This window comes from Hyperoodon ampullatus, assembly GCF_949752795.1.
Source record: "Hyperoodon ampullatus genome assembly, chromosome: 4".
NCBI lineage: Eukaryota > Metazoa > Chordata > Mammalia > Artiodactyla > Ziphiidae > Hyperoodon > Hyperoodon ampullatus.
In genome coordinates, this window is record NC_136917.1 from 69976706 (window position 1) to 69994886 (window position 18181).

An 18181-nucleotide genomic window follows, 5' to 3' on the forward strand; every position below is an offset into this window, starting at 1 on the left:
CGAGCCCTGGTCTGGGAGGATCCCACATGCCGCGGAGCAACTAGGCCCGTGAGCCACAACTACTGAGCCTGCGCATCTGGAGCCTGTGCTTCTCAAGAAGAGAGGCCGTGATAGTGAGAGTCCCGCGCACCGCAATGAAGAGTGGCCCCCGCTTGCCGCAACTAGAGAAAGCCCTCGCACAGAAACGAAGACCCAACACAGCAAAAATAAATAAATTAATTAATAAACTCCTACCCCCAACATCTTCTAAAAAAAAAAATCATTTCCACTATAAAAGTTAGTTTTAAGAAGTCCAGTTCACAGAGGGTGTCCTTAGGCTCTATAACAGTGCTGTAATTTAAAATACTAATATCACTTATAAATATATTTAAATTCATTTCAACCTTACGATAGCTTGCAAAATAAAAATGGGTACAAACGCTTTGTAACTCCTCCCACTAAGAGGTGGAGTGTAACAAATCTGGACTTGGTTGCCTTACCTGCTTTGTCTAAAAGGACATTAGCAAACATGACAATAACCAAAGGTTTGAAAAGTGTTTGCATGTTGGGGCTTGCCCTGTCTCTTGCTGCTGTTGGAAGCCAGTCACCACTTACAGAAGCCCAGGCTAACCTGCTAGATGCTGGGGACATATGGCTTAGTCACTCCCATCACCCAGCTAAATGCTAGACTTGTGAGTGAGGAATTCCAGGAATTCCAGCCTCTAGTTGATCTTCCAGATGAACATAGGCAGACCAGCAGAACAACCACCAAGCTGAGCCCAGCCCAAAGAATCAAGCAAAAAATCATCAGTTAACAAATAATTGTTGTTTTAGACCACTAAGTTTAGGGTAGGTTTTTTTTTATGCAACAAAACTAACTGATACAAACCCTTACTCAAATATACGGCTTCAATATATGTCAATACATACATATCCACAGAACTAAAAATTTACCTAAAGACACTGTAAACTGATAGTGTGCATTGCATTAGTTATTTCATTAATTATGACAAAGACTTGTAGGATAAATATATATCATGTATTATGCAATAGCAAGCTACACTCTTGCCTGATTAAATGGTAAGTTAGACTTTCAATTAATACAAAGATTCTATGCCTTTTGGTTCAAAGGGAACCTTGTGTTTCTAGGAATTTTACATAGAAGTTCAAGATATAAGAATAGATGGGTGGCTTCAACTGTGAATTCAAAAAGACAGAGTCATATAATCAACATTCAACTGGTCTTAACAGAAATTTGTACAAGCTAATTTTAAAAAATAGCTTTCATTATTTAGGGAAGCCACTTCATAGGCTAATTGTTTTTTAATCTTCTGATTATTTGTTATACATTATTAGACAGATTTTAGAGTTCTTTTGATCCATGTGACTATCAAATAAGTTCATGTACTTGTTTGTTAAAGCATACGTGCTTAGGTACACATGACCTATGTCAAAATTATATGGTACTGACGTCAATCTAATAACTGTCCACTTGCACCTTGCAGCTACTAATATGGTAACTAATTCCAACAAAATCAACATTTCCTCTGCTTCTCCAATTCTTCTCATAGCAGAGATCCTTTGTATAGGTTTATTAATCTATTTGATTTCAGGCTGCATCTGTATACAATGAAACAGCACACTGGCATTAAAAAGTCCTTAGCCATTACTAATGACTTGAGCCAAACTAATGAGCCAAACTCATGACTTGTCCCTAATCCTGCCAGCTCCTTCAACATTAAAGAGTTGAAAAAAAAAACAAAATCCTGCAGATATTGTTCATTTTTACTCCCCAAACTGTCATGTAAAGAGTGGCAATATTTTCCAATGAAGAAAACCAGAAGTTGACTAAAGTAGCTTACTAAGTTGCTTGAGACACATTAAGAATGCACTTCTTTGATATGTCCCACTAAAATGTATTTCAGCACATACACACACACACACACACACAGAGTGCAAAGTCCTTTTTTTTTTGGCTCCCAACAACGGTTTAAAGAAGAGACCAACTACAGGGTTCTATTTACTTTTAACTTTTGTGCATTTGAGATTTGATGTGGTCACAAGTTACCTTTCAGAAACATAAATGAAGTAACAGTTGTGCTGAATGCAAATAAAGGTAATTCTGGTATCATCTGAACTGCTATATAATGCACTGCATTTTTCTCAAACTCAACTTTTCCAGCAGTATGCAAACAAGGCCCAGAATTTTAAGTGATATGTATCTGGTCCTTGGGGGAAGGAGAGGAAGAAACGGTTGGATAGATATTTTCAGGGGCAGACAAGGTACAGAAAAGTGGGTGGGATCTTGGTTTCCTGTTCATAAATTCTTTGAGAAATTTTTGAGCCAAAAGACCCCTGTGAATTCTATGTCCAAGTAATCAATTCTGAACACATATCTCACATGTGACAACCACACGTGACACACTGTCACAAAACTTCCACCAGTACACTTCTTGGCTAGGCAGATGTCAAGTAAAAGAGGCTGCAGTGAGAATCATTTCGTGATAGTTTTACATACTAAACTGGGCTTAACCTATGTCTCTCATTGTATCTTTGCTTCTAAGGGAATGTCACAAAATCCCTCTCTTAGGGATACATTCTACTAACCTCAGCAAGTTTAATATTTTCTGGTGGCCATTAATAGAGAATAGGGTTTCATATCCATCCACAGCCATCTAACAATTTTAGCACTTCTGACTTGTTCCATTAAGTGGAAAAGACTTCCATTGACTTAGTGGTTCCTGCCCTGGATGACCCAGAGGCAAGAAGGGTCTCAGGGTGGAAATCTCTCTGCCGATCCTCCTTCTAAATAGTGGACACTGCGGTGAAAACTTTAATAGAACATATCATTCCGGGGGCAGCTGACCCTCACCTATGAGTGTTGTCCAGGTGGCAGGGACACCACTTGTCACATTTGATGCCATAGAGCCCTTCTGGACACAGGCGCGCCTCACAGCGGTCACCAGCAAAGCCTGCTTCGCAGAGGCAGGAGCCGCTCACGTGGTAACACTTCCCTCCATTGACACATTGGCAGGTCTCTGCACAGCGAACTCCGTAGGTGCCAACAGGACACTCATCCTGGCACCTGGAGGCGGGAGCGTAAGATGGATTAGTCAGTGCCTTGTGAAAATAAACAGTTGATTCAGATAGGCTTTGTTATGTTTACAATGATATCCTTTTTGGATTTGACATTTATTTGATAATTGTACCATTACAGATATGAAAAGCATTAAGATAAATTATAGTAGTGACAGTAGTATGAACTGTTTAAAGAAATAGCAAAAACAAAAACAAAATTATGAGCTTGGGATGAAAAGCATGTTTTACACCTAGTCCTTGCTAAAGGCATACACAGCACTTTAGAAGATACCAGGAAAGGGAGAAAATGAACTGCCCTAGTGTGAGTCCCAGCCCATCATTAGGGAATTAAAATATATGCATTCTCTAAAAAAGAATGAAATAATACCATTTGCAGCAACATGGATGGACGTAGAGATTATCACATTAAGTAAGTCAGACAGAGAAAGAGAAACATCATATACCACTTATATGTGGACTCTAAACAAATGACACAAATGATCTCATTTACAAAATAGAAACAGACTTATAGACATAGAAAACAAACTTATGGTTACCAAAGGGGGCAGTGGGCAGGGGGAGATAAATTAGGAGTTTGGGATTAACAGGTACACACCACTATATACAAAATAGGTAAACAAGGACCTCCTGTATAGCACAGGGAACTATACTCAATATCTTTTAATAACCTAAAATGGAAAAGAATCTGAAAAAAGAATATGTATAATCACATTGCTGTACACCTGAAACTAATACAACATTGTAAATTACCTATCCTCAATTAAAATAAAATAAGATATATGCTTTCCCCATTTCAAAGAGAAAACTTGGTAGCAAACTTGAAATAAAATATTAATTCTCTTGGCTTTCACATTGACATTAATTTTTAATTTCAGCCATGTGTCCGCTCTTTTCAGAGCTGAATGGCAATCATTGCTCCTCATTTAGAAAGTTATATAACTAAATAAACAATTTAGAAAGTTATGTAACTAAATAAACAAAGTCCTCCTTAGATTTGGGAAAGTCTGAACTACTGAAATCAGGTGTCCTCAACTTCAACCTGGGGAACTCCTGCCAGGAGACGGTAGAGATGCTGGGAGTTCTCGAACACAAAATTTTTATTAAATGGGGTTTTGTCCTCTGTTGGGAAGAAGGGCTACTAAATAGTAAGAAAAAAAAATTCACTTTATTGTCTTTTAAAAAATGGCCTAACAGTGTGGTCCCGGCATAAGGATCTGCTCTAGGTAAGTTGGATCTGGTGGGAAGCTGAGTTGCTGGAGGGAATTGAGAAGAGAAAATCATCATGGCTCCATGGAACGCAAGACTAGCTATCGGGCCAGCCAAGTTTCTTTCTGACCAGGCAAGGTGATTTGATGGGACTTTCTGTAGCAGAAGGAGTCCTTTCTGCCAAGGGAGAGGAAGCCGGGGTCTCACCTACCCAGAGCGCCGCCACAAGCAGAGTACCCTCTGTGAGTCTCAGCAGCCACCTCCCATGTGGCTCTCAAGTCATGCCAGACCCAGAGTCCATAATGTAGGTCAGCACTGCATTTTTTCAAATGGGTACAGGGCAAGGGCAAGGGCAAGTGCATGATAATGAATCCAAGCAGATTTCAAAGCAACAGCAAAGAGGCTGAAAAGCAAACATTTTCCACAAGGCTTTGCATAGTTCTAATGATAGGGTGTGAGGACTAACAATACCAAGGCTGGATGGGATTCTATTTAAGTGCAGAGGATAAATCTTGAGAACACTTTGATATTTTTCTCGTTAGCTCTGGTTCTGGCATGTATTTAGGGAAAAGGGCCTCTTGCAAATTTGGTTTCACAGACTCTAGACATCTTTAGGCTTGTCAATGGCAAAGTCTTCAAATCAACCACTCAACAAAGCATTAGAAAAGTTCTGGAGTAATTGAACCAAGTTTATTTAGCAAAAATCAGATGTGTGCTGCAAAGTTACACATGAGTAAACCTATTTTTAGACCAGAGTATTTTTTAAAGGTACTCAATTTTTAACTTGTAAGAAGCTTTACTAAGCCAACCAAGTCACTTAGTTTACTCCTTAAAGATGTAAACTTTGGAGAAAGAAATGCTATATGACAATCACTGGGCCTCCTCATGGCTCCACTAAAGGCTGGCAAGACAGCTTGGCAACCTGTCTGTCCAGACTTCCTTGCAAGGCAGTACCAGAAAAAAAGAAAAAGTTATGCTCAAGGTAAATAATATCACTAAAAGAAACCCAAATGTTATGCTTTGGACTCCAGGATTTTAACTCAGGAAGAAGCACAGCTCTAAAAGTGGGGAACAGGATAGAAACGTAAAGCATGGAAAAATGTCTGCCATCAAATGACAGGGGAGCAATGTGTCTATTCTATCCTATCTTGGCAGGGACTTCCTTCTCTCTGAGAAAACAAAATCCATAATAGCTGGGCCTGACCCATATTTACCTTTCTAACATATACTTAAACGTACTGAGTTTCTGTTTTAAATGGCAAAAAGCCATTTGAATTTTACTTACTAAAGTAGCCAGTAAAGTTTGGTTTACCCTCCCACTTCTTTTTTGTCAATGTTGTACTTGTAAGAGAATCCTATTAATAATAGTTATGTCTGTTTCCACCTACCACACAAAAATGGTAGGGTATCTTTTTAGAAGTAGGTATTTTCCACCTTAAAAATAAATGCAATCATGAAGTAGCTTACACCCTTCTCATTGGCTGAATTAAAAGTCTTTGTCAAGCAGTCTTATCTCCCTTTTGGGCTCCTTTTTCTAAAAGAAGCATCATTTCCCAACGAATTTTATGCCCTTAATGTTGCTTTTGTGGTCCCATGTGGAATAAGAAAAGTAATCTTAGAAGTCATTAAAAGAGGAAATATTTTCTTAGGAGAGATGGCAGAGAGGCAGATAAAAATATAGCAATAAATATTGGCCATAGTAGAAATATGAAAATGTGAAGTTCCTATTTTATTTTTTTAGATTTTGAATAATACCCTGGAATTGGGAAAAATGGACAAGCATTAAGTAGAGATAGCCTAATAAAACATGACACCAATACCCAAATCAGTGAGGGTCACAGGCTTGTTTGAATATCATTTTGATTATCATATTGCATTTCACTGTGAACTTATGGAAAACGAAGTGAGTTAGCACATAAGGGGTGCCAGCTTCCTTTTTCTCCTTTGTCCTTTTGAGCATGGCCCTCCAAGAGTGACCTGAGTAACTGGGCCAAACCATGATTTAGTGTGAAAGAATCACATTCCTCTTTAAACTGGGATCAATAGATCGGCTGCCTACCTTTCAAACATCTAGAACTGCTGCTCTGGGGAAATATAAAGAACACTGGGAAAGAGCCAACTTTTCCACAATCCCAGAAGCAGGAAAGAGTTCCTCCACTGAAGGCCAGTTATGCATCCCCCAATTCCTGTCTCCAATTTAGGACTTCACCTCCTTTGGCCCACATTCTTCTTCACTTTCAGGGTGGTACAGAAGACAGCGTGGCAGGACTATCTCTGGCTTCACCTTAACAGACTCCATAACTGATCCACAGATCTCTCCACTCAGCTAACGCATAAGGAGCACCAATTATGTACATGGACTCATGCTAGGCCATCAAAGGCCCCAGTGCAATGATGCCATGACAACCCATCAGCATTAAGAACAGTCTTTTAACCCCTTCAGAAGAATTTTTGTGAGGATCTGAAAGCCATGCTCTCTCCACTCATACTTGGCTGTGCCGCATGAGATTTCCTCACCACGCTGTCCTCTCAACCGTCCCACAAACCCTATAGCCTATTATGGGGGCATCCCATGATCTGCTCTGCCTGCTTACAAGGTGCCCGTTTTGTTTGTTCTGTTTTCTCTCTGTCTGGGAGGGCCATCCCCACATCCTGGGTACGCTCTGGGCCAGCTGCCTGCGGTGGTACCTGTTTCCCTCTGTCCTGACCTCAGTGATCAAGTTTCGCTGACTTCTCAAAACAGGGGAAATGGCAAGTCCCCAGGCCTTTGGGCTGCTTTCCCCACACCTCCTGCCACAGATCGTTCTATAACCACTTATTATTTCCCTTTCATGATGACAAATGTGCTTGTTGTCACTGTGTTGTCTGTGTGTGTGTGTGTCTGCATGTGTTAACTCTTGAACCCAGATAGTGAGAGCAGAATTGAAAACAGGAGTCATGTCATCAGTTCATCGGAAAAACAAGTTATAAAAACAAGTCAAGAAGCAAGTTCCCTCTTCACTTTCCTTCTCTTTCTCTAGCTCTTTGCCAGCTTTGCCTCAAATCTAAAACTCACCTGAAAATTAGCTGTTATCCCCTTTCCCTGTATTCTAAATAAGATGAGTATAAGCCAGCCCCTGTGTTTGTTGATTTTGTGTTTCCTTGAATTTGAGACTTAAATCCCTACAGGGCAAGAAAACCATTATATTTAAATTTTTAGGGTCCAAAAATATTACACAGAACTATTATTTAGGGTTCTGCTTGGTCCCATGCCTCTCCTTTCCTGACTCATCTTTCTATATTAAGATGTTAATGCCACATGGATCCAGAACTCATCTAACAACATCATTTTCCAAAATACAATCATAAACCAGGATGTAGGGCACAAAAACTTTCTGAGTAACCCAATTACATGTTGTAAAAACCATGTGCTAAAGGTGTCAATAATTCATAACATCAAAAAACTAAGGAAAATATGTAGTTATATTAACAAAAGATGAAAAAGTCTTTAATGAAATTAAACAGATACTACTAACAAAAGTTCCTAATAAAAATAGGAATTAAAAAAACAAACAAACAGGGCTTCCCTGGTGGTGCAGTGGTTGAGAGTCTGCCTGCCAATGCAGGGGATACGGGTTCGAGCCCTGGTCTGGGAAGATCCCACATGCCGCGGAGCAACTAGGCCCGTGAGCCAAAACTACTGAGCCTGCGTGTCTGGAGCGTGTGCTCTGCAACAAGAGAGGCCGCGACAGTGAGAGGCCTGTGCACCGTGATGAAGAGTGGCCCCCACTTGCCGCAACTAGAGAAAGCCCTTGCACAGAAACGAAGACCCAACACAGCCAAAAATAAAATTAATTAATTAAAAAAAAAAAAAAACTACTCAAGGGGACTTCCCTGGTGGTCCAGTGGTTAAGACTTCACCTTCCAATGCAGGGTGTGCGGGTTCGATCCCTGGTTGGGGAGCTAAGATCCCACATGCCTCGCGGCCAAAAAACCAAAACATAAAACAGAAGCAACATTGTAACAAGTGCAATAAAAATTTTTAAAATGGTCCACATAAAAAAAAAATCTTAAAAAAAAAAACTACTGAAGCATGAAAAAGATAGTAACAAACATGAAACTATACTGGAGCCATTTCCAATAAAATTAGAAAGAAGACAGGAATTCCCACTATTACCTCTAATTGTCAACATTCATTCAGAGGTTTAAATTAATGCAACAACTCAAGAAAATGAAATAATCATTACAAATCTTGAAAAGAAGAGCCTAACTTGTCTTTATTTGTAGATGATAAAATAACCATAGTATTTGCTAAAAATAACATGAGAATTAACTAAGAAGTTTGGTAGAGTGGCTAAATAAAAAAATATTCAGGGCTTCCCTGGTGGCGCAGTGGTTGAGGGTCCGCCTGCTGATGCAGGGGACATGGGTTCGTGCCCCGGTCCGGGAAGATCCCACGTGCCACGGAGTGGCTGGGCCTGTGAGCCATGGCCACTGAGCCTGTGCATCCGGAGCCTGTGCTCTGCAACAGGAGAGGCCACAGAGGTGAGAGGCCCGCGTACCACCAAAAAAAAAAAAAAAAAAAAAAAATTCAAAGGAAAGTTCTTCTTTATCCAGAAATATCCAATTAAAAACTTAAATGGGATTTTTCAAAAATTACAAAATACTTATAAAAAAATTTAATAAGGAAGTGCAGAGTCTAAGTGTGTGTGGGGGGGGGGAACACCCTACAGTATCTTATTAAAAGTCATAAAATTAGACCAGAATTTTAGAAAGAAAAAAATTAGAGAGGAAGGTTAAAGGAATTCTTAATTCACAGATATCACCAAAAAAAAAATGATACCTAGTATCTATATAGTTTCTAGACATCACTCAAATTAATAATCGCTGGTATTTATACAGCTCATAGAAATCATTCCTCTACAATAATAGCTAATATCTGCAAGTTTCAGCACTGTTCTAAATGCTTTAATGTACTCATTTAATCCTTATAACAACCCTAGAGGAAAGTACAGTTATTTATTTGAACATTATAGATTAGGATGTTTCCAAGGACACAGGTTCCAAAACCTTTGCTTTGGCTATTATACTCTTCTGCCTCTCAAGCCTCTTTCTCTAATTTTACACACACATCTAGCAAGCTTGGTTATCAAGTCTTCCAGAATGCAACAGATTAAAGAGCTAATTAGAAGCTGTAAAAGCACTCTGGGTAACACTTTACCACCTAACACAAAAAAGGACAAGCAGTGGGTGTAAAAACCATGCACCACACGAGCATCACGTGGGACCAGAGAGCCCCGTGAGTCCCACAGGGTCTTACTCTATCAGCACTGCACAATGAAACAACTGCTATTCTTCTTTTTTTTTTTTATCCTTTTTTTTAACATCTTTATTGGAGTATAATTGCTTAACAATGCTGTGTTAGTTTCTGCTGTACAACAAAGTGAATCAGCTATATGTATACATATATCCCCATATCCCCTCCCTCTTGCATCTCCCTCCCACCCTCCCTATCCCACCCCTCTAGGTGGTCACAAAGCACCGAGCTGATCTCCCTGTGTTATGTGGCTGCTTCCCACTAGCTATCTATTTTACGTTTGGTAGTGTATATATGTCAATGTCACGCTCTCACTTCGTCCCACCTCCTAGAGAAATGGAAATAAAAACAAAAATAAACAAATGGGACCTAATGGAACTTAAAAGCTTTTGCACAGCAAAGGAAACCATAAGCAAGACGAAAAGACAACTCTCAGAATGGGAGAAAATATTTGCAAACGAAGCAACTGACAAAGGATTAATCTCCAAAATACACAGCAGCTCATGCAGTTCAATATCAAATACACTGCAGCTCATGCAGTTCAATATCAAAGAAAACAAACGACTGCTATTCTTAAGAGCACACAGCATCATAAGAAGGTAACTTTATGCCTGACATACTTTTTAAAGATACCTAAGTACACATCCCATTTTAAAATAAATCTATCGAAAAATCTTTAAAAAGTAAAAAGTATTGGTGCTTGAAGTGGCTGTCCTAAACACTTAACTGTATAGAACTCATCCATCATGGGTTCTGATATTTTATTATTTTTTAAAAATAAAATATAATATCTTCAATTCACCTTTGCTGTATCTTCAATTCACCATTGCTGTCTATGATCCAGTTTCTATGCATTGAGTTGGGAAGGAATCTGTCAAACACACTGATACCTTACAGATGCTTCTTGGATGATTACAGAATAGTCACAGACAAATGGTAGTAAACGTGTTCCCTGGACCCTCCAAGCTCTCCTTTCACACCGTTACAAACAGTCAGAGAAGCACAAGGATGTCCCTTACCGTTCCCCTGTGTATCCAGGACTACAGTGACATTGGCCCGTGGTGGCATCACACGTCCCTCCATTATGGCACTGACATTCTTGTGAACAGTTCTTTCCAAAGCGTCCCTCGGGGCAAGGCTGACCACACACTGTGCCCTGCATTCAAAGAGACTTGGGAAATTAGATGGGCCTCCAGCCAGGGAAGGGCCAAAGGAGAAGGGAGAAAAGAGGGGAAACAAAAAGGGAGGAGGGATATAGGAACAGGGCTGCAAGATTAGATAAAGGAGATTTTAGAACACATACACTCTGTTCATCATCTCAAAAGTGTTAGAAATTCTAAATTGACTTATTTGCTTAGTAAGCCTAAATCTCAAGATATACTCATAGGTGGCAGAATAGTAATCTTAAGAAATACCTATATTAAAAAAATTAAGTTACATCAAATTATTATGTAAGGAATTATTACCTAAGGAATTTACAAATCCTCCTAAGTGTTCTTCCTTCTGTCTTACATGTACAGTAAGTCAACAATACTTATTGAGCATCCATTACATAAATGACAACATCTGGCCCAAATGGAATATCCAAATGCTTCACCATATGTTCTAGAGAAAACACACTTTATCATTGGTTTTATTTCTTATAAGGAAGCATAAGAAAAGACTGACATTTTTTGTACCTGAATTAATGATAACATTGCCTAAGAAATACTTCAGCAGAAATAAACCTAGACATTTTATTTCAGAAGAAAATACACTTTTATTTTCAGCAGGTTCAACAAACATTGTTGGGCCAAGATCAATAGGAAAGCCTATTTCCTGGGGAGAAAAATCGAGAGAGTAACTTGGACACATCTCCTCACCCTAGAGGCTGTCTGTCTTGTCAGACACTGTCATATTTATTCCAGTACTATGTGGAGAAGCATAAGATACTTTGCCAATAAGTCAATGAAATATTCTACTATTTTCTACTTCACTCGTCTACATAACTTGGGCTTGTAGCTTATCATCTATTTACTGGAGTTACTGTTTCAGCAAACAACATATCCCAAGTAACAGGAATTTTTACAATGTTTTTAAATGTTGGAAGCTGTTGCTTTGTCCTCCTTCTCTATAAAAAGACAGACTGTGGGCACTCTGATATTGGAGACTAGCAAACACCAGATGGTTTTGTAAATGTTTATTCTGGGTAGTGTAAGAAAATACATTTCCTCTAACTCCTGGCTATCTACAAAGGCAGTTGGTGTGCTAATTAAGTCTCCTCTGGTGGTTTCTAGTTATCTACCAATGAGGAAAGTTCTTCCAGAATCTTGGAACTGAAAAACCCTTTGAGAGGTGATTCAAATCAATACTTAATGGAGAATCATCTATGTGCCAGGCATTGTGCTAAGCTCTGAGAATCAAAGATAAAGTCACAACCTTTAATTAGCTCACAACATGGTGAGGGGGAAAGATGTAAAAATAGCTCTGGCCCCTCCATTCTAGCACAACGTATTAACAGGACTAAAGTAATAACACGCCTAGGGTTAATCCATGATAAGCAGGGGCTCTGGTGAAAATTCTCACTCTCTCAGGGACTAACTACTCACATTTTGTAATGGTCCCACATAAGCTTCAGAGATGCTGTTGAAATATTGTTTATAAATAAGGATTAATGTCCTACTTAAAGCTATTTGCTCACATCATTCCTATTAGTTGAAATACATACATGTGTATGTGTGATAGGAATATATATTCATCATGAAAAGTACCTAGGATGACTGCACAAAGAAAATGTTGTAAAGAGAAGTGTGAGTTGGAAGCTCAGCTATGCACATAAAAAAATGACCTGAAACATTCAGTAAGAAACATTTATCAAGGTAGGGGCCCCAGAGTGTTAGGGAGGCTCCACTGGGCTGATGGAGAGGGCCATCTGCCCACCTACTGGGACTCACTGTCCAAACTTGTGGTTACCACTATCCCACATCATGACCCCCCTGACCCAGAAGAAGAACAAAGCTTCAATCTCAAGATGAGGCAACTCTACAGACAATGTCTACACAAAAATCCTAGGAGTAACATGCCTATAGCTCCTCATCCAAAGAACACAGAGCTCCCTGGACACTCTGCTATCCCAGCAAAATCCATCCCTTGCTAAGGACCAAGCAATGACCAGTGTTGGCAAAAGGTTGAATATAAGAAATAAAAGAAGAGAAGGAGTCAAAGATAATTCAGCATTTCTACCTTGGGCAACTAAAAAAGAAGTGTTGGTTTTAATGAGGATAAAAAAGGTAAAAAAGGAATTGCGGTACAACAAAGGATTAGGGGTACAACAAATTTGGTTCTATGACCACTGACTTTGATGGGCCTGCTTCCAGCTCAGTAGTACTTCAATAGCTCCCCTGTTCACCTCACCATGAGGCATCAATAAAAGGCCCCCTTGCACTGACTCCATTGCTTCAGAGTTTCCCCAGGCTCTGCTTCTTTGTCTTGCCCACTTACCATTTCCAGCTCTTGCCTTGGTTCTGATATTTCTTTTCCACTTCTCCCAGTGGTCTTAACATCTTGAACTCAACCTTACTTCCCATGATTCTCACCAGGAAGTGGACTCCAGGTCTCCTTTGCTCCATGCCTACAACAAGGGCAATCCCAAACCAGTCCCATCCCATGTCTGGCTCCTAAGGCAGACACATCAAATACACATCTGTGGTCAAGTGAGGGAAAGTCAAGGTTTGGGAAAATCAGCAGATGATTGTTAAAGCCATGAATCCTAATGAGCTTTCTAGAAAAGATTTATAGTGACAAAAGAGAAAGATAAGACTGGAACCAAGGATATACTGTAAGAAAGCAGTATGTAAAAGAAGGGGGATTAGGAAAAGAGATTTTTAGTAAGAGAGGTAGGACAGAGGATTATCAAAAAGTGGAGGGAAAAGAGATTAGGAAAGGGAGGTGGATGAGCAACAGAGTCAAAAGCTTTGGAGAAGTGAAGCGGAATGAGAAGAGAGGAGTTGTTACTGGATTTGGCAATTAAGTCACTTGAACCCCTGCAAGAACAGCTTCACTACAGTTCATGGAGATGGAAGGTAATGATCAAGTAAATTGTTCTTTTATTTTCTGTATGTTAACGAAGGAAATAGACATTGGTCATTCACTCTTCTGCCTTCAAGCAGACTTATACACAAACCAACTCAGAGAAATACGAACCAATGTTATTTCCTGATTTCAGAGTAATCTACTTAGTAAACCAGCTTTGACATTTTTTATTCCACATAACATTAAACCTGTGAGACACTACATAAAGAGTAATGAGAAGGCCACGCACCACAACGAAGAGTAGCCCCCACTCGCCGCAAGTAGCAAAAGCCCGCACACAGCAACAAAGACCCAACGCAGCCAAAAAGAGTGAATAAATAAATAATAAAAATAAATTAATTATAAAAAAAAAAGACAGAGTATCACAGTCAAAGTTTGGGAAGTGTTGTGAGATATAGCTTCCTCTTAAAGTAACATACTAAAACCTCTGAGAAGTTCTGCAATATTTGGAAAACTTGGCTTTCCTCAATGTGTCTCCAAATTCATAAGACCAAATAGCTTTTTCACATAACACTTAACCTGTTGAGAATAATGTTCCCAAAGAATAATAATGATCCATAGAGCATAATTATGAAAATGCTTATTTAAATAGTTGCAGGGTTTGACAGTCCTTGCTGTCATGTGTAAGGCAAGATATTTCCCTTTTATGTCCTGAGGGGAAATGCAGGACAGATGGCCTACTATCTTTTCCATGAGGACCCTTAGTATACTTCAAGTTCAGGATTTAATCACCTTCTGCCTTCTCTGGACTGAAAAATTCCAGCCTTGAAATGGTCAGGTATTTCCAATTTTGGAATCTTTAACCATCAGTGTAACTTTCTTTTGTACCAAAGTCCTCCACATGCGTTTTCACTTGAGTATCCTGGAAAAGGGTGCTTTGGGAGGGTGGAAGTGAGCTTACCAGCCAGCCAGAAGGACACGAACATTCTCCAGTGACGTGATGACATACACCTCCATTTTGGCAGGGGCATCTCTGCTCACACTGTGGCCCGTGCTTGCCAGGGGGACAAAGATCCTCACAGCTGAGGGATTAACATGTGACAAAGGACACCATGATTTACCCAACCACACAACCCTTAGGTTCACAGACACAGCAGCACCCACGGCCCCAAAATAGACCAGATTTCTCTGTCCAGTTCATTTCATTAACATCAAGGGCATCAATCATATTGGATGGAAGGGTCTTTGAGGGGTCACCTAGTCCTTCCCTTTGTTTGGGGATATCTTCTGAGTGATTAGCTTTTTTTGATTGTGGGGGTGGGGGACGATGCTAGGCTTGTGGGATCTTAGTTCCCTGACCAGGGATTGAACACAGGCCCTCGGCAGTAAGAGCATGGAGTCCTAACCACTGGACCACCAAGGAATTCCCATGTTTTGGGATATTTTCTAATGAAACCATTTCAATTTGAGGAGAATCTGTCCTATCAGAGAGCACCAAGGATGACTCTCGTGGGCCACACGCTCCCTGGTGACAGGAACTTTCCATGCAACTTTTATAAAGCTCATGGGTTACACTGGAAGTCTATTTGGTGTGTTTGTTCTAACCTCAGAGGAGACTGAAACATCTACACATCACCCCATTAGTGTACAAAATCTTCATAATCAATTTTCAGCGTTCTCTTCTTCAGAATGACAAGCCCCCACCCCATATTGTATGAATACACCTTCTTCCCTGAGCCTTTAATTGTCTTTTTTACTCTCCTGTAAAATTGCTGCAAGCTTCCCAAAGCCCTATTCAACTGTGGCCTTGATAAAAACCCATAAAAGCAATATTAACAATTAAAGAGTCTGAGATGATCATCCATTCTTCTGAAAATCAGGGCTTTCTTGGCTAATGCAATTTTTTCCTTAGCTCTACTTGTATAGCCCTAACATTGTCAGCAGGAAGTATTTACCTAGTCAGCCACATTTTTTTCAAGTTCTAATTTTGTGACTTACAAGTGTAATTTTCTCATTAAGGGAAGAAAATTTTTTTATCTCCTACTTTTTTTTTTTTGAAATTCTGCCTCTTAGTCTGTTTGCTAATACAAGAAAACTGAAGAATGCCCTTTCCACAAAATAAAGTTGTAGAGATTAAGTAACTGCTTTAGTGTTCTCCAGAAAGAATTAAACTATCTGTGTGCACATATCCTGCACAGATGTGATATATGTACTTTCATACTCACAAAGCAACATACATATCTATGGGCATTAAATAACCCAGCTAACCTTTCATCATGGACTATTTCTGACATCTTTCGCCTTCCTTCTTCTCTAAGGCACTGAACCCACCCAGCTTTATCCAGCTAATTAACAGAGCAGAACAACGTAGATCATTAACAGCCGGCAGTGTAAAATGAATGCAATTGAGGGAGTATCAAAGTCGAACCCAAATCTGCCCCAACAACCCCAAATATTGCCATTCAGCACAGCATCCTGGCCCTCTCTGCCTCTGCTCTGCCAAAAGAAGGCATGGAAGCTGGCTCTGAGGCTCTGGCTGGGCTCTGATGCTCTATGGCAAACAGCAGGAGCACCTAGTGGCCATCACTGCTCATCTCCACATCTGGGCCTGGGGTCCTATTCCCTCAGTAACTCTTCAGGCAGCAATAGAGACAGAAGTGCAGGAATATACCAGCAGCATGAACAGAGAGGGTGGGTGGGCTCTGCTATGCTGCTCAGCAGCAAGTCACTTACAAGGCTCCAGTGTAGCCGGGTGGGCAGCGGCACTCCCCCGTGACGTGATCGCAGGTAGCTCCGTTCTGGCACTGGCATCTCTGGTGACAGTCGTTACCATATGTGCCCTGCTCACAGCGCTCCTCGCAGCGCCAGCCCCGGAAGCCTGCAGTGCAGTGGCAAGCCCCCGTGATGGGGTTGCACAGAGCCCCGTTTTTGCACTGGCACCGGCTGCTGCAGTGAGGCCCCCAATGATCACCGTCGCAGGCTGAGGTTGGGGAAAGAAACAGTGGAGGGCATCAGCGGACAGGTGTGGGTAATGGCAAGCTCTTTAGAAGCAGCTTTCCTCTCCCTTTGGAGAGAGAGTGGCTTGATGATCCCTTCATCACCATTCCTCAACCGAGCAGCAGGGCTCGGGCACACATCCATGGCAATATTTCACTGGTACTCTGCAGTGGACCACTTCCTATCACTCTGCTGCTAAAGCATGGCTATACTGTTCAACTCCATGCCTGTGCTCAGCCTGTTCCCTGCACCTGGAATGTTGCGTTTGATGTGGCCAGAGTCATTGGCTAGGGGAGGGTGTGAGCAGCTGTAGGGAGAGAGGAGGCTGGCTAGGCAGGTGGGAATGGTCAGCTTATGCAGGGGTTTTTATGCACACCAAGAAGTTTGGATTGCATCTGGTGGACAAGGGATTGGTAGTAAAGGATTTTAAGCACTCAGGGACAATGGAGATTTGCCTTCTAGTAAGATGAGCTGGCTATAGCATGAGGAGGGCAGGAAGGAGCTGACAAGGAGAGGCAGGAGTTGGGGCAAGAAGCATAGTACTCAGGAGATCAGTGAGGGAGCCTCGCCTCAGGCAATGATGAGAGGGACAGAGAGGCGACCCACAGGCAGTCCACTGAGGAGTGGGCTGGCCTTGCTACAGGTATGCGCCGAGCTCTCGAAAAGGAAACTGCTGCTGTGCTTTCAAAGTAATCAATCAAAATACATGTGATTGGGAGATAACCAGAAAAGGTAGGAAAAAAATTGACTAAATGTTTAACGTCACTGACTTGAAAATACAACAAACCTGAAACTGATGTGGACAGCAAATAAAAAGATAAGAGGTACATGAAACCGGGTAATACAAAGGCAGAAAAAAGCATTTAAAAGACATATTTTGCTTTTAACAGCTTTATTGGAGTATAATTGCTTTACAATTGTGTGTTAGTTTCTGCTTTATAACAAAGTGAATCAGCTATACATATACATATATCCCCATATCTCCTCCCTCTTGCATCTCCTTCCCACCCTCCCTATCCCACCCCTCTAGGTGGTCACAAAGCACTGAGCTGATCTCCCTGTGCTATGCGGCCGCTTCCCACTAGCTATCTATTTTACATTTGGTAGTGTATATATGTCCATGCCACTCTCTCACTTCATCTCAGCTTACCCTTCCCCCTCCCCGTGTCCTCAAGTCCATTCTCTATGTCTGTGTCTTTATTTCTGTCCTGCCCCAGGTTCTTCAGAACCATTTTTTTTTTTTTTAGATTCCATATATGTGTTAGCATATGGTATTTGTTTTTCTCTTTCTGACTTACTTCACTCTGTATGACAGACTCTAGGTCCATCCACCTCACTACAAATAACTCAATTTTGCTTCTTTTTATGGCTGAGTAACATTCCATTGTATATATGTGCAATATCTTCTTTATCCATTCATCTGTCGATGGACACTTAGGTTGCTTCCAGGGCCTGGCTATTGTAAATAGAACTACAATGAACATTGTGGTACATGACTCTTTCTGAATTATGGTTTTCTCAGGGTATATGCCCAGTAGTGGGATTGCTGGGTCGTATGGTAGTTCTATTTGTAGTTTGTTAAGGAACCTCCAT

At 40.7% G+C, this 18181-nt stretch overlaps 1 protein-coding gene across 3 annotated transcripts in view; it reads right to left on the minus strand.

The window, feature by feature from the left end:
- MEGF10 (multiple EGF like domains 10) overlaps positions 1 to 18181 on the minus strand; it is a gene marked incomplete at both ends in the record, with an annotated part of 154294 nt that overhangs the window by 41867 nt on the left and 94246 nt on the right. For all 3 annotated transcript variants that reach the window (XM_079704028.1, XM_079704027.1, XM_079704026.1), the window contains 4 exons: positions 2852 to 3064; positions 10600 to 10736; positions 14553 to 14673; positions 16325 to 16571. In XM_079704028.1, the coding sequence (XP_079560154.1) occupies positions 2852 to 3064; positions 10600 to 10736; positions 14553 to 14673; positions 16325 to 16571 (718 nt within the window). The remainder of the gene's footprint in view (positions 1 to 2851; positions 3065 to 10599; positions 10737 to 14552; positions 14674 to 16324; positions 16572 to 18181) is intronic.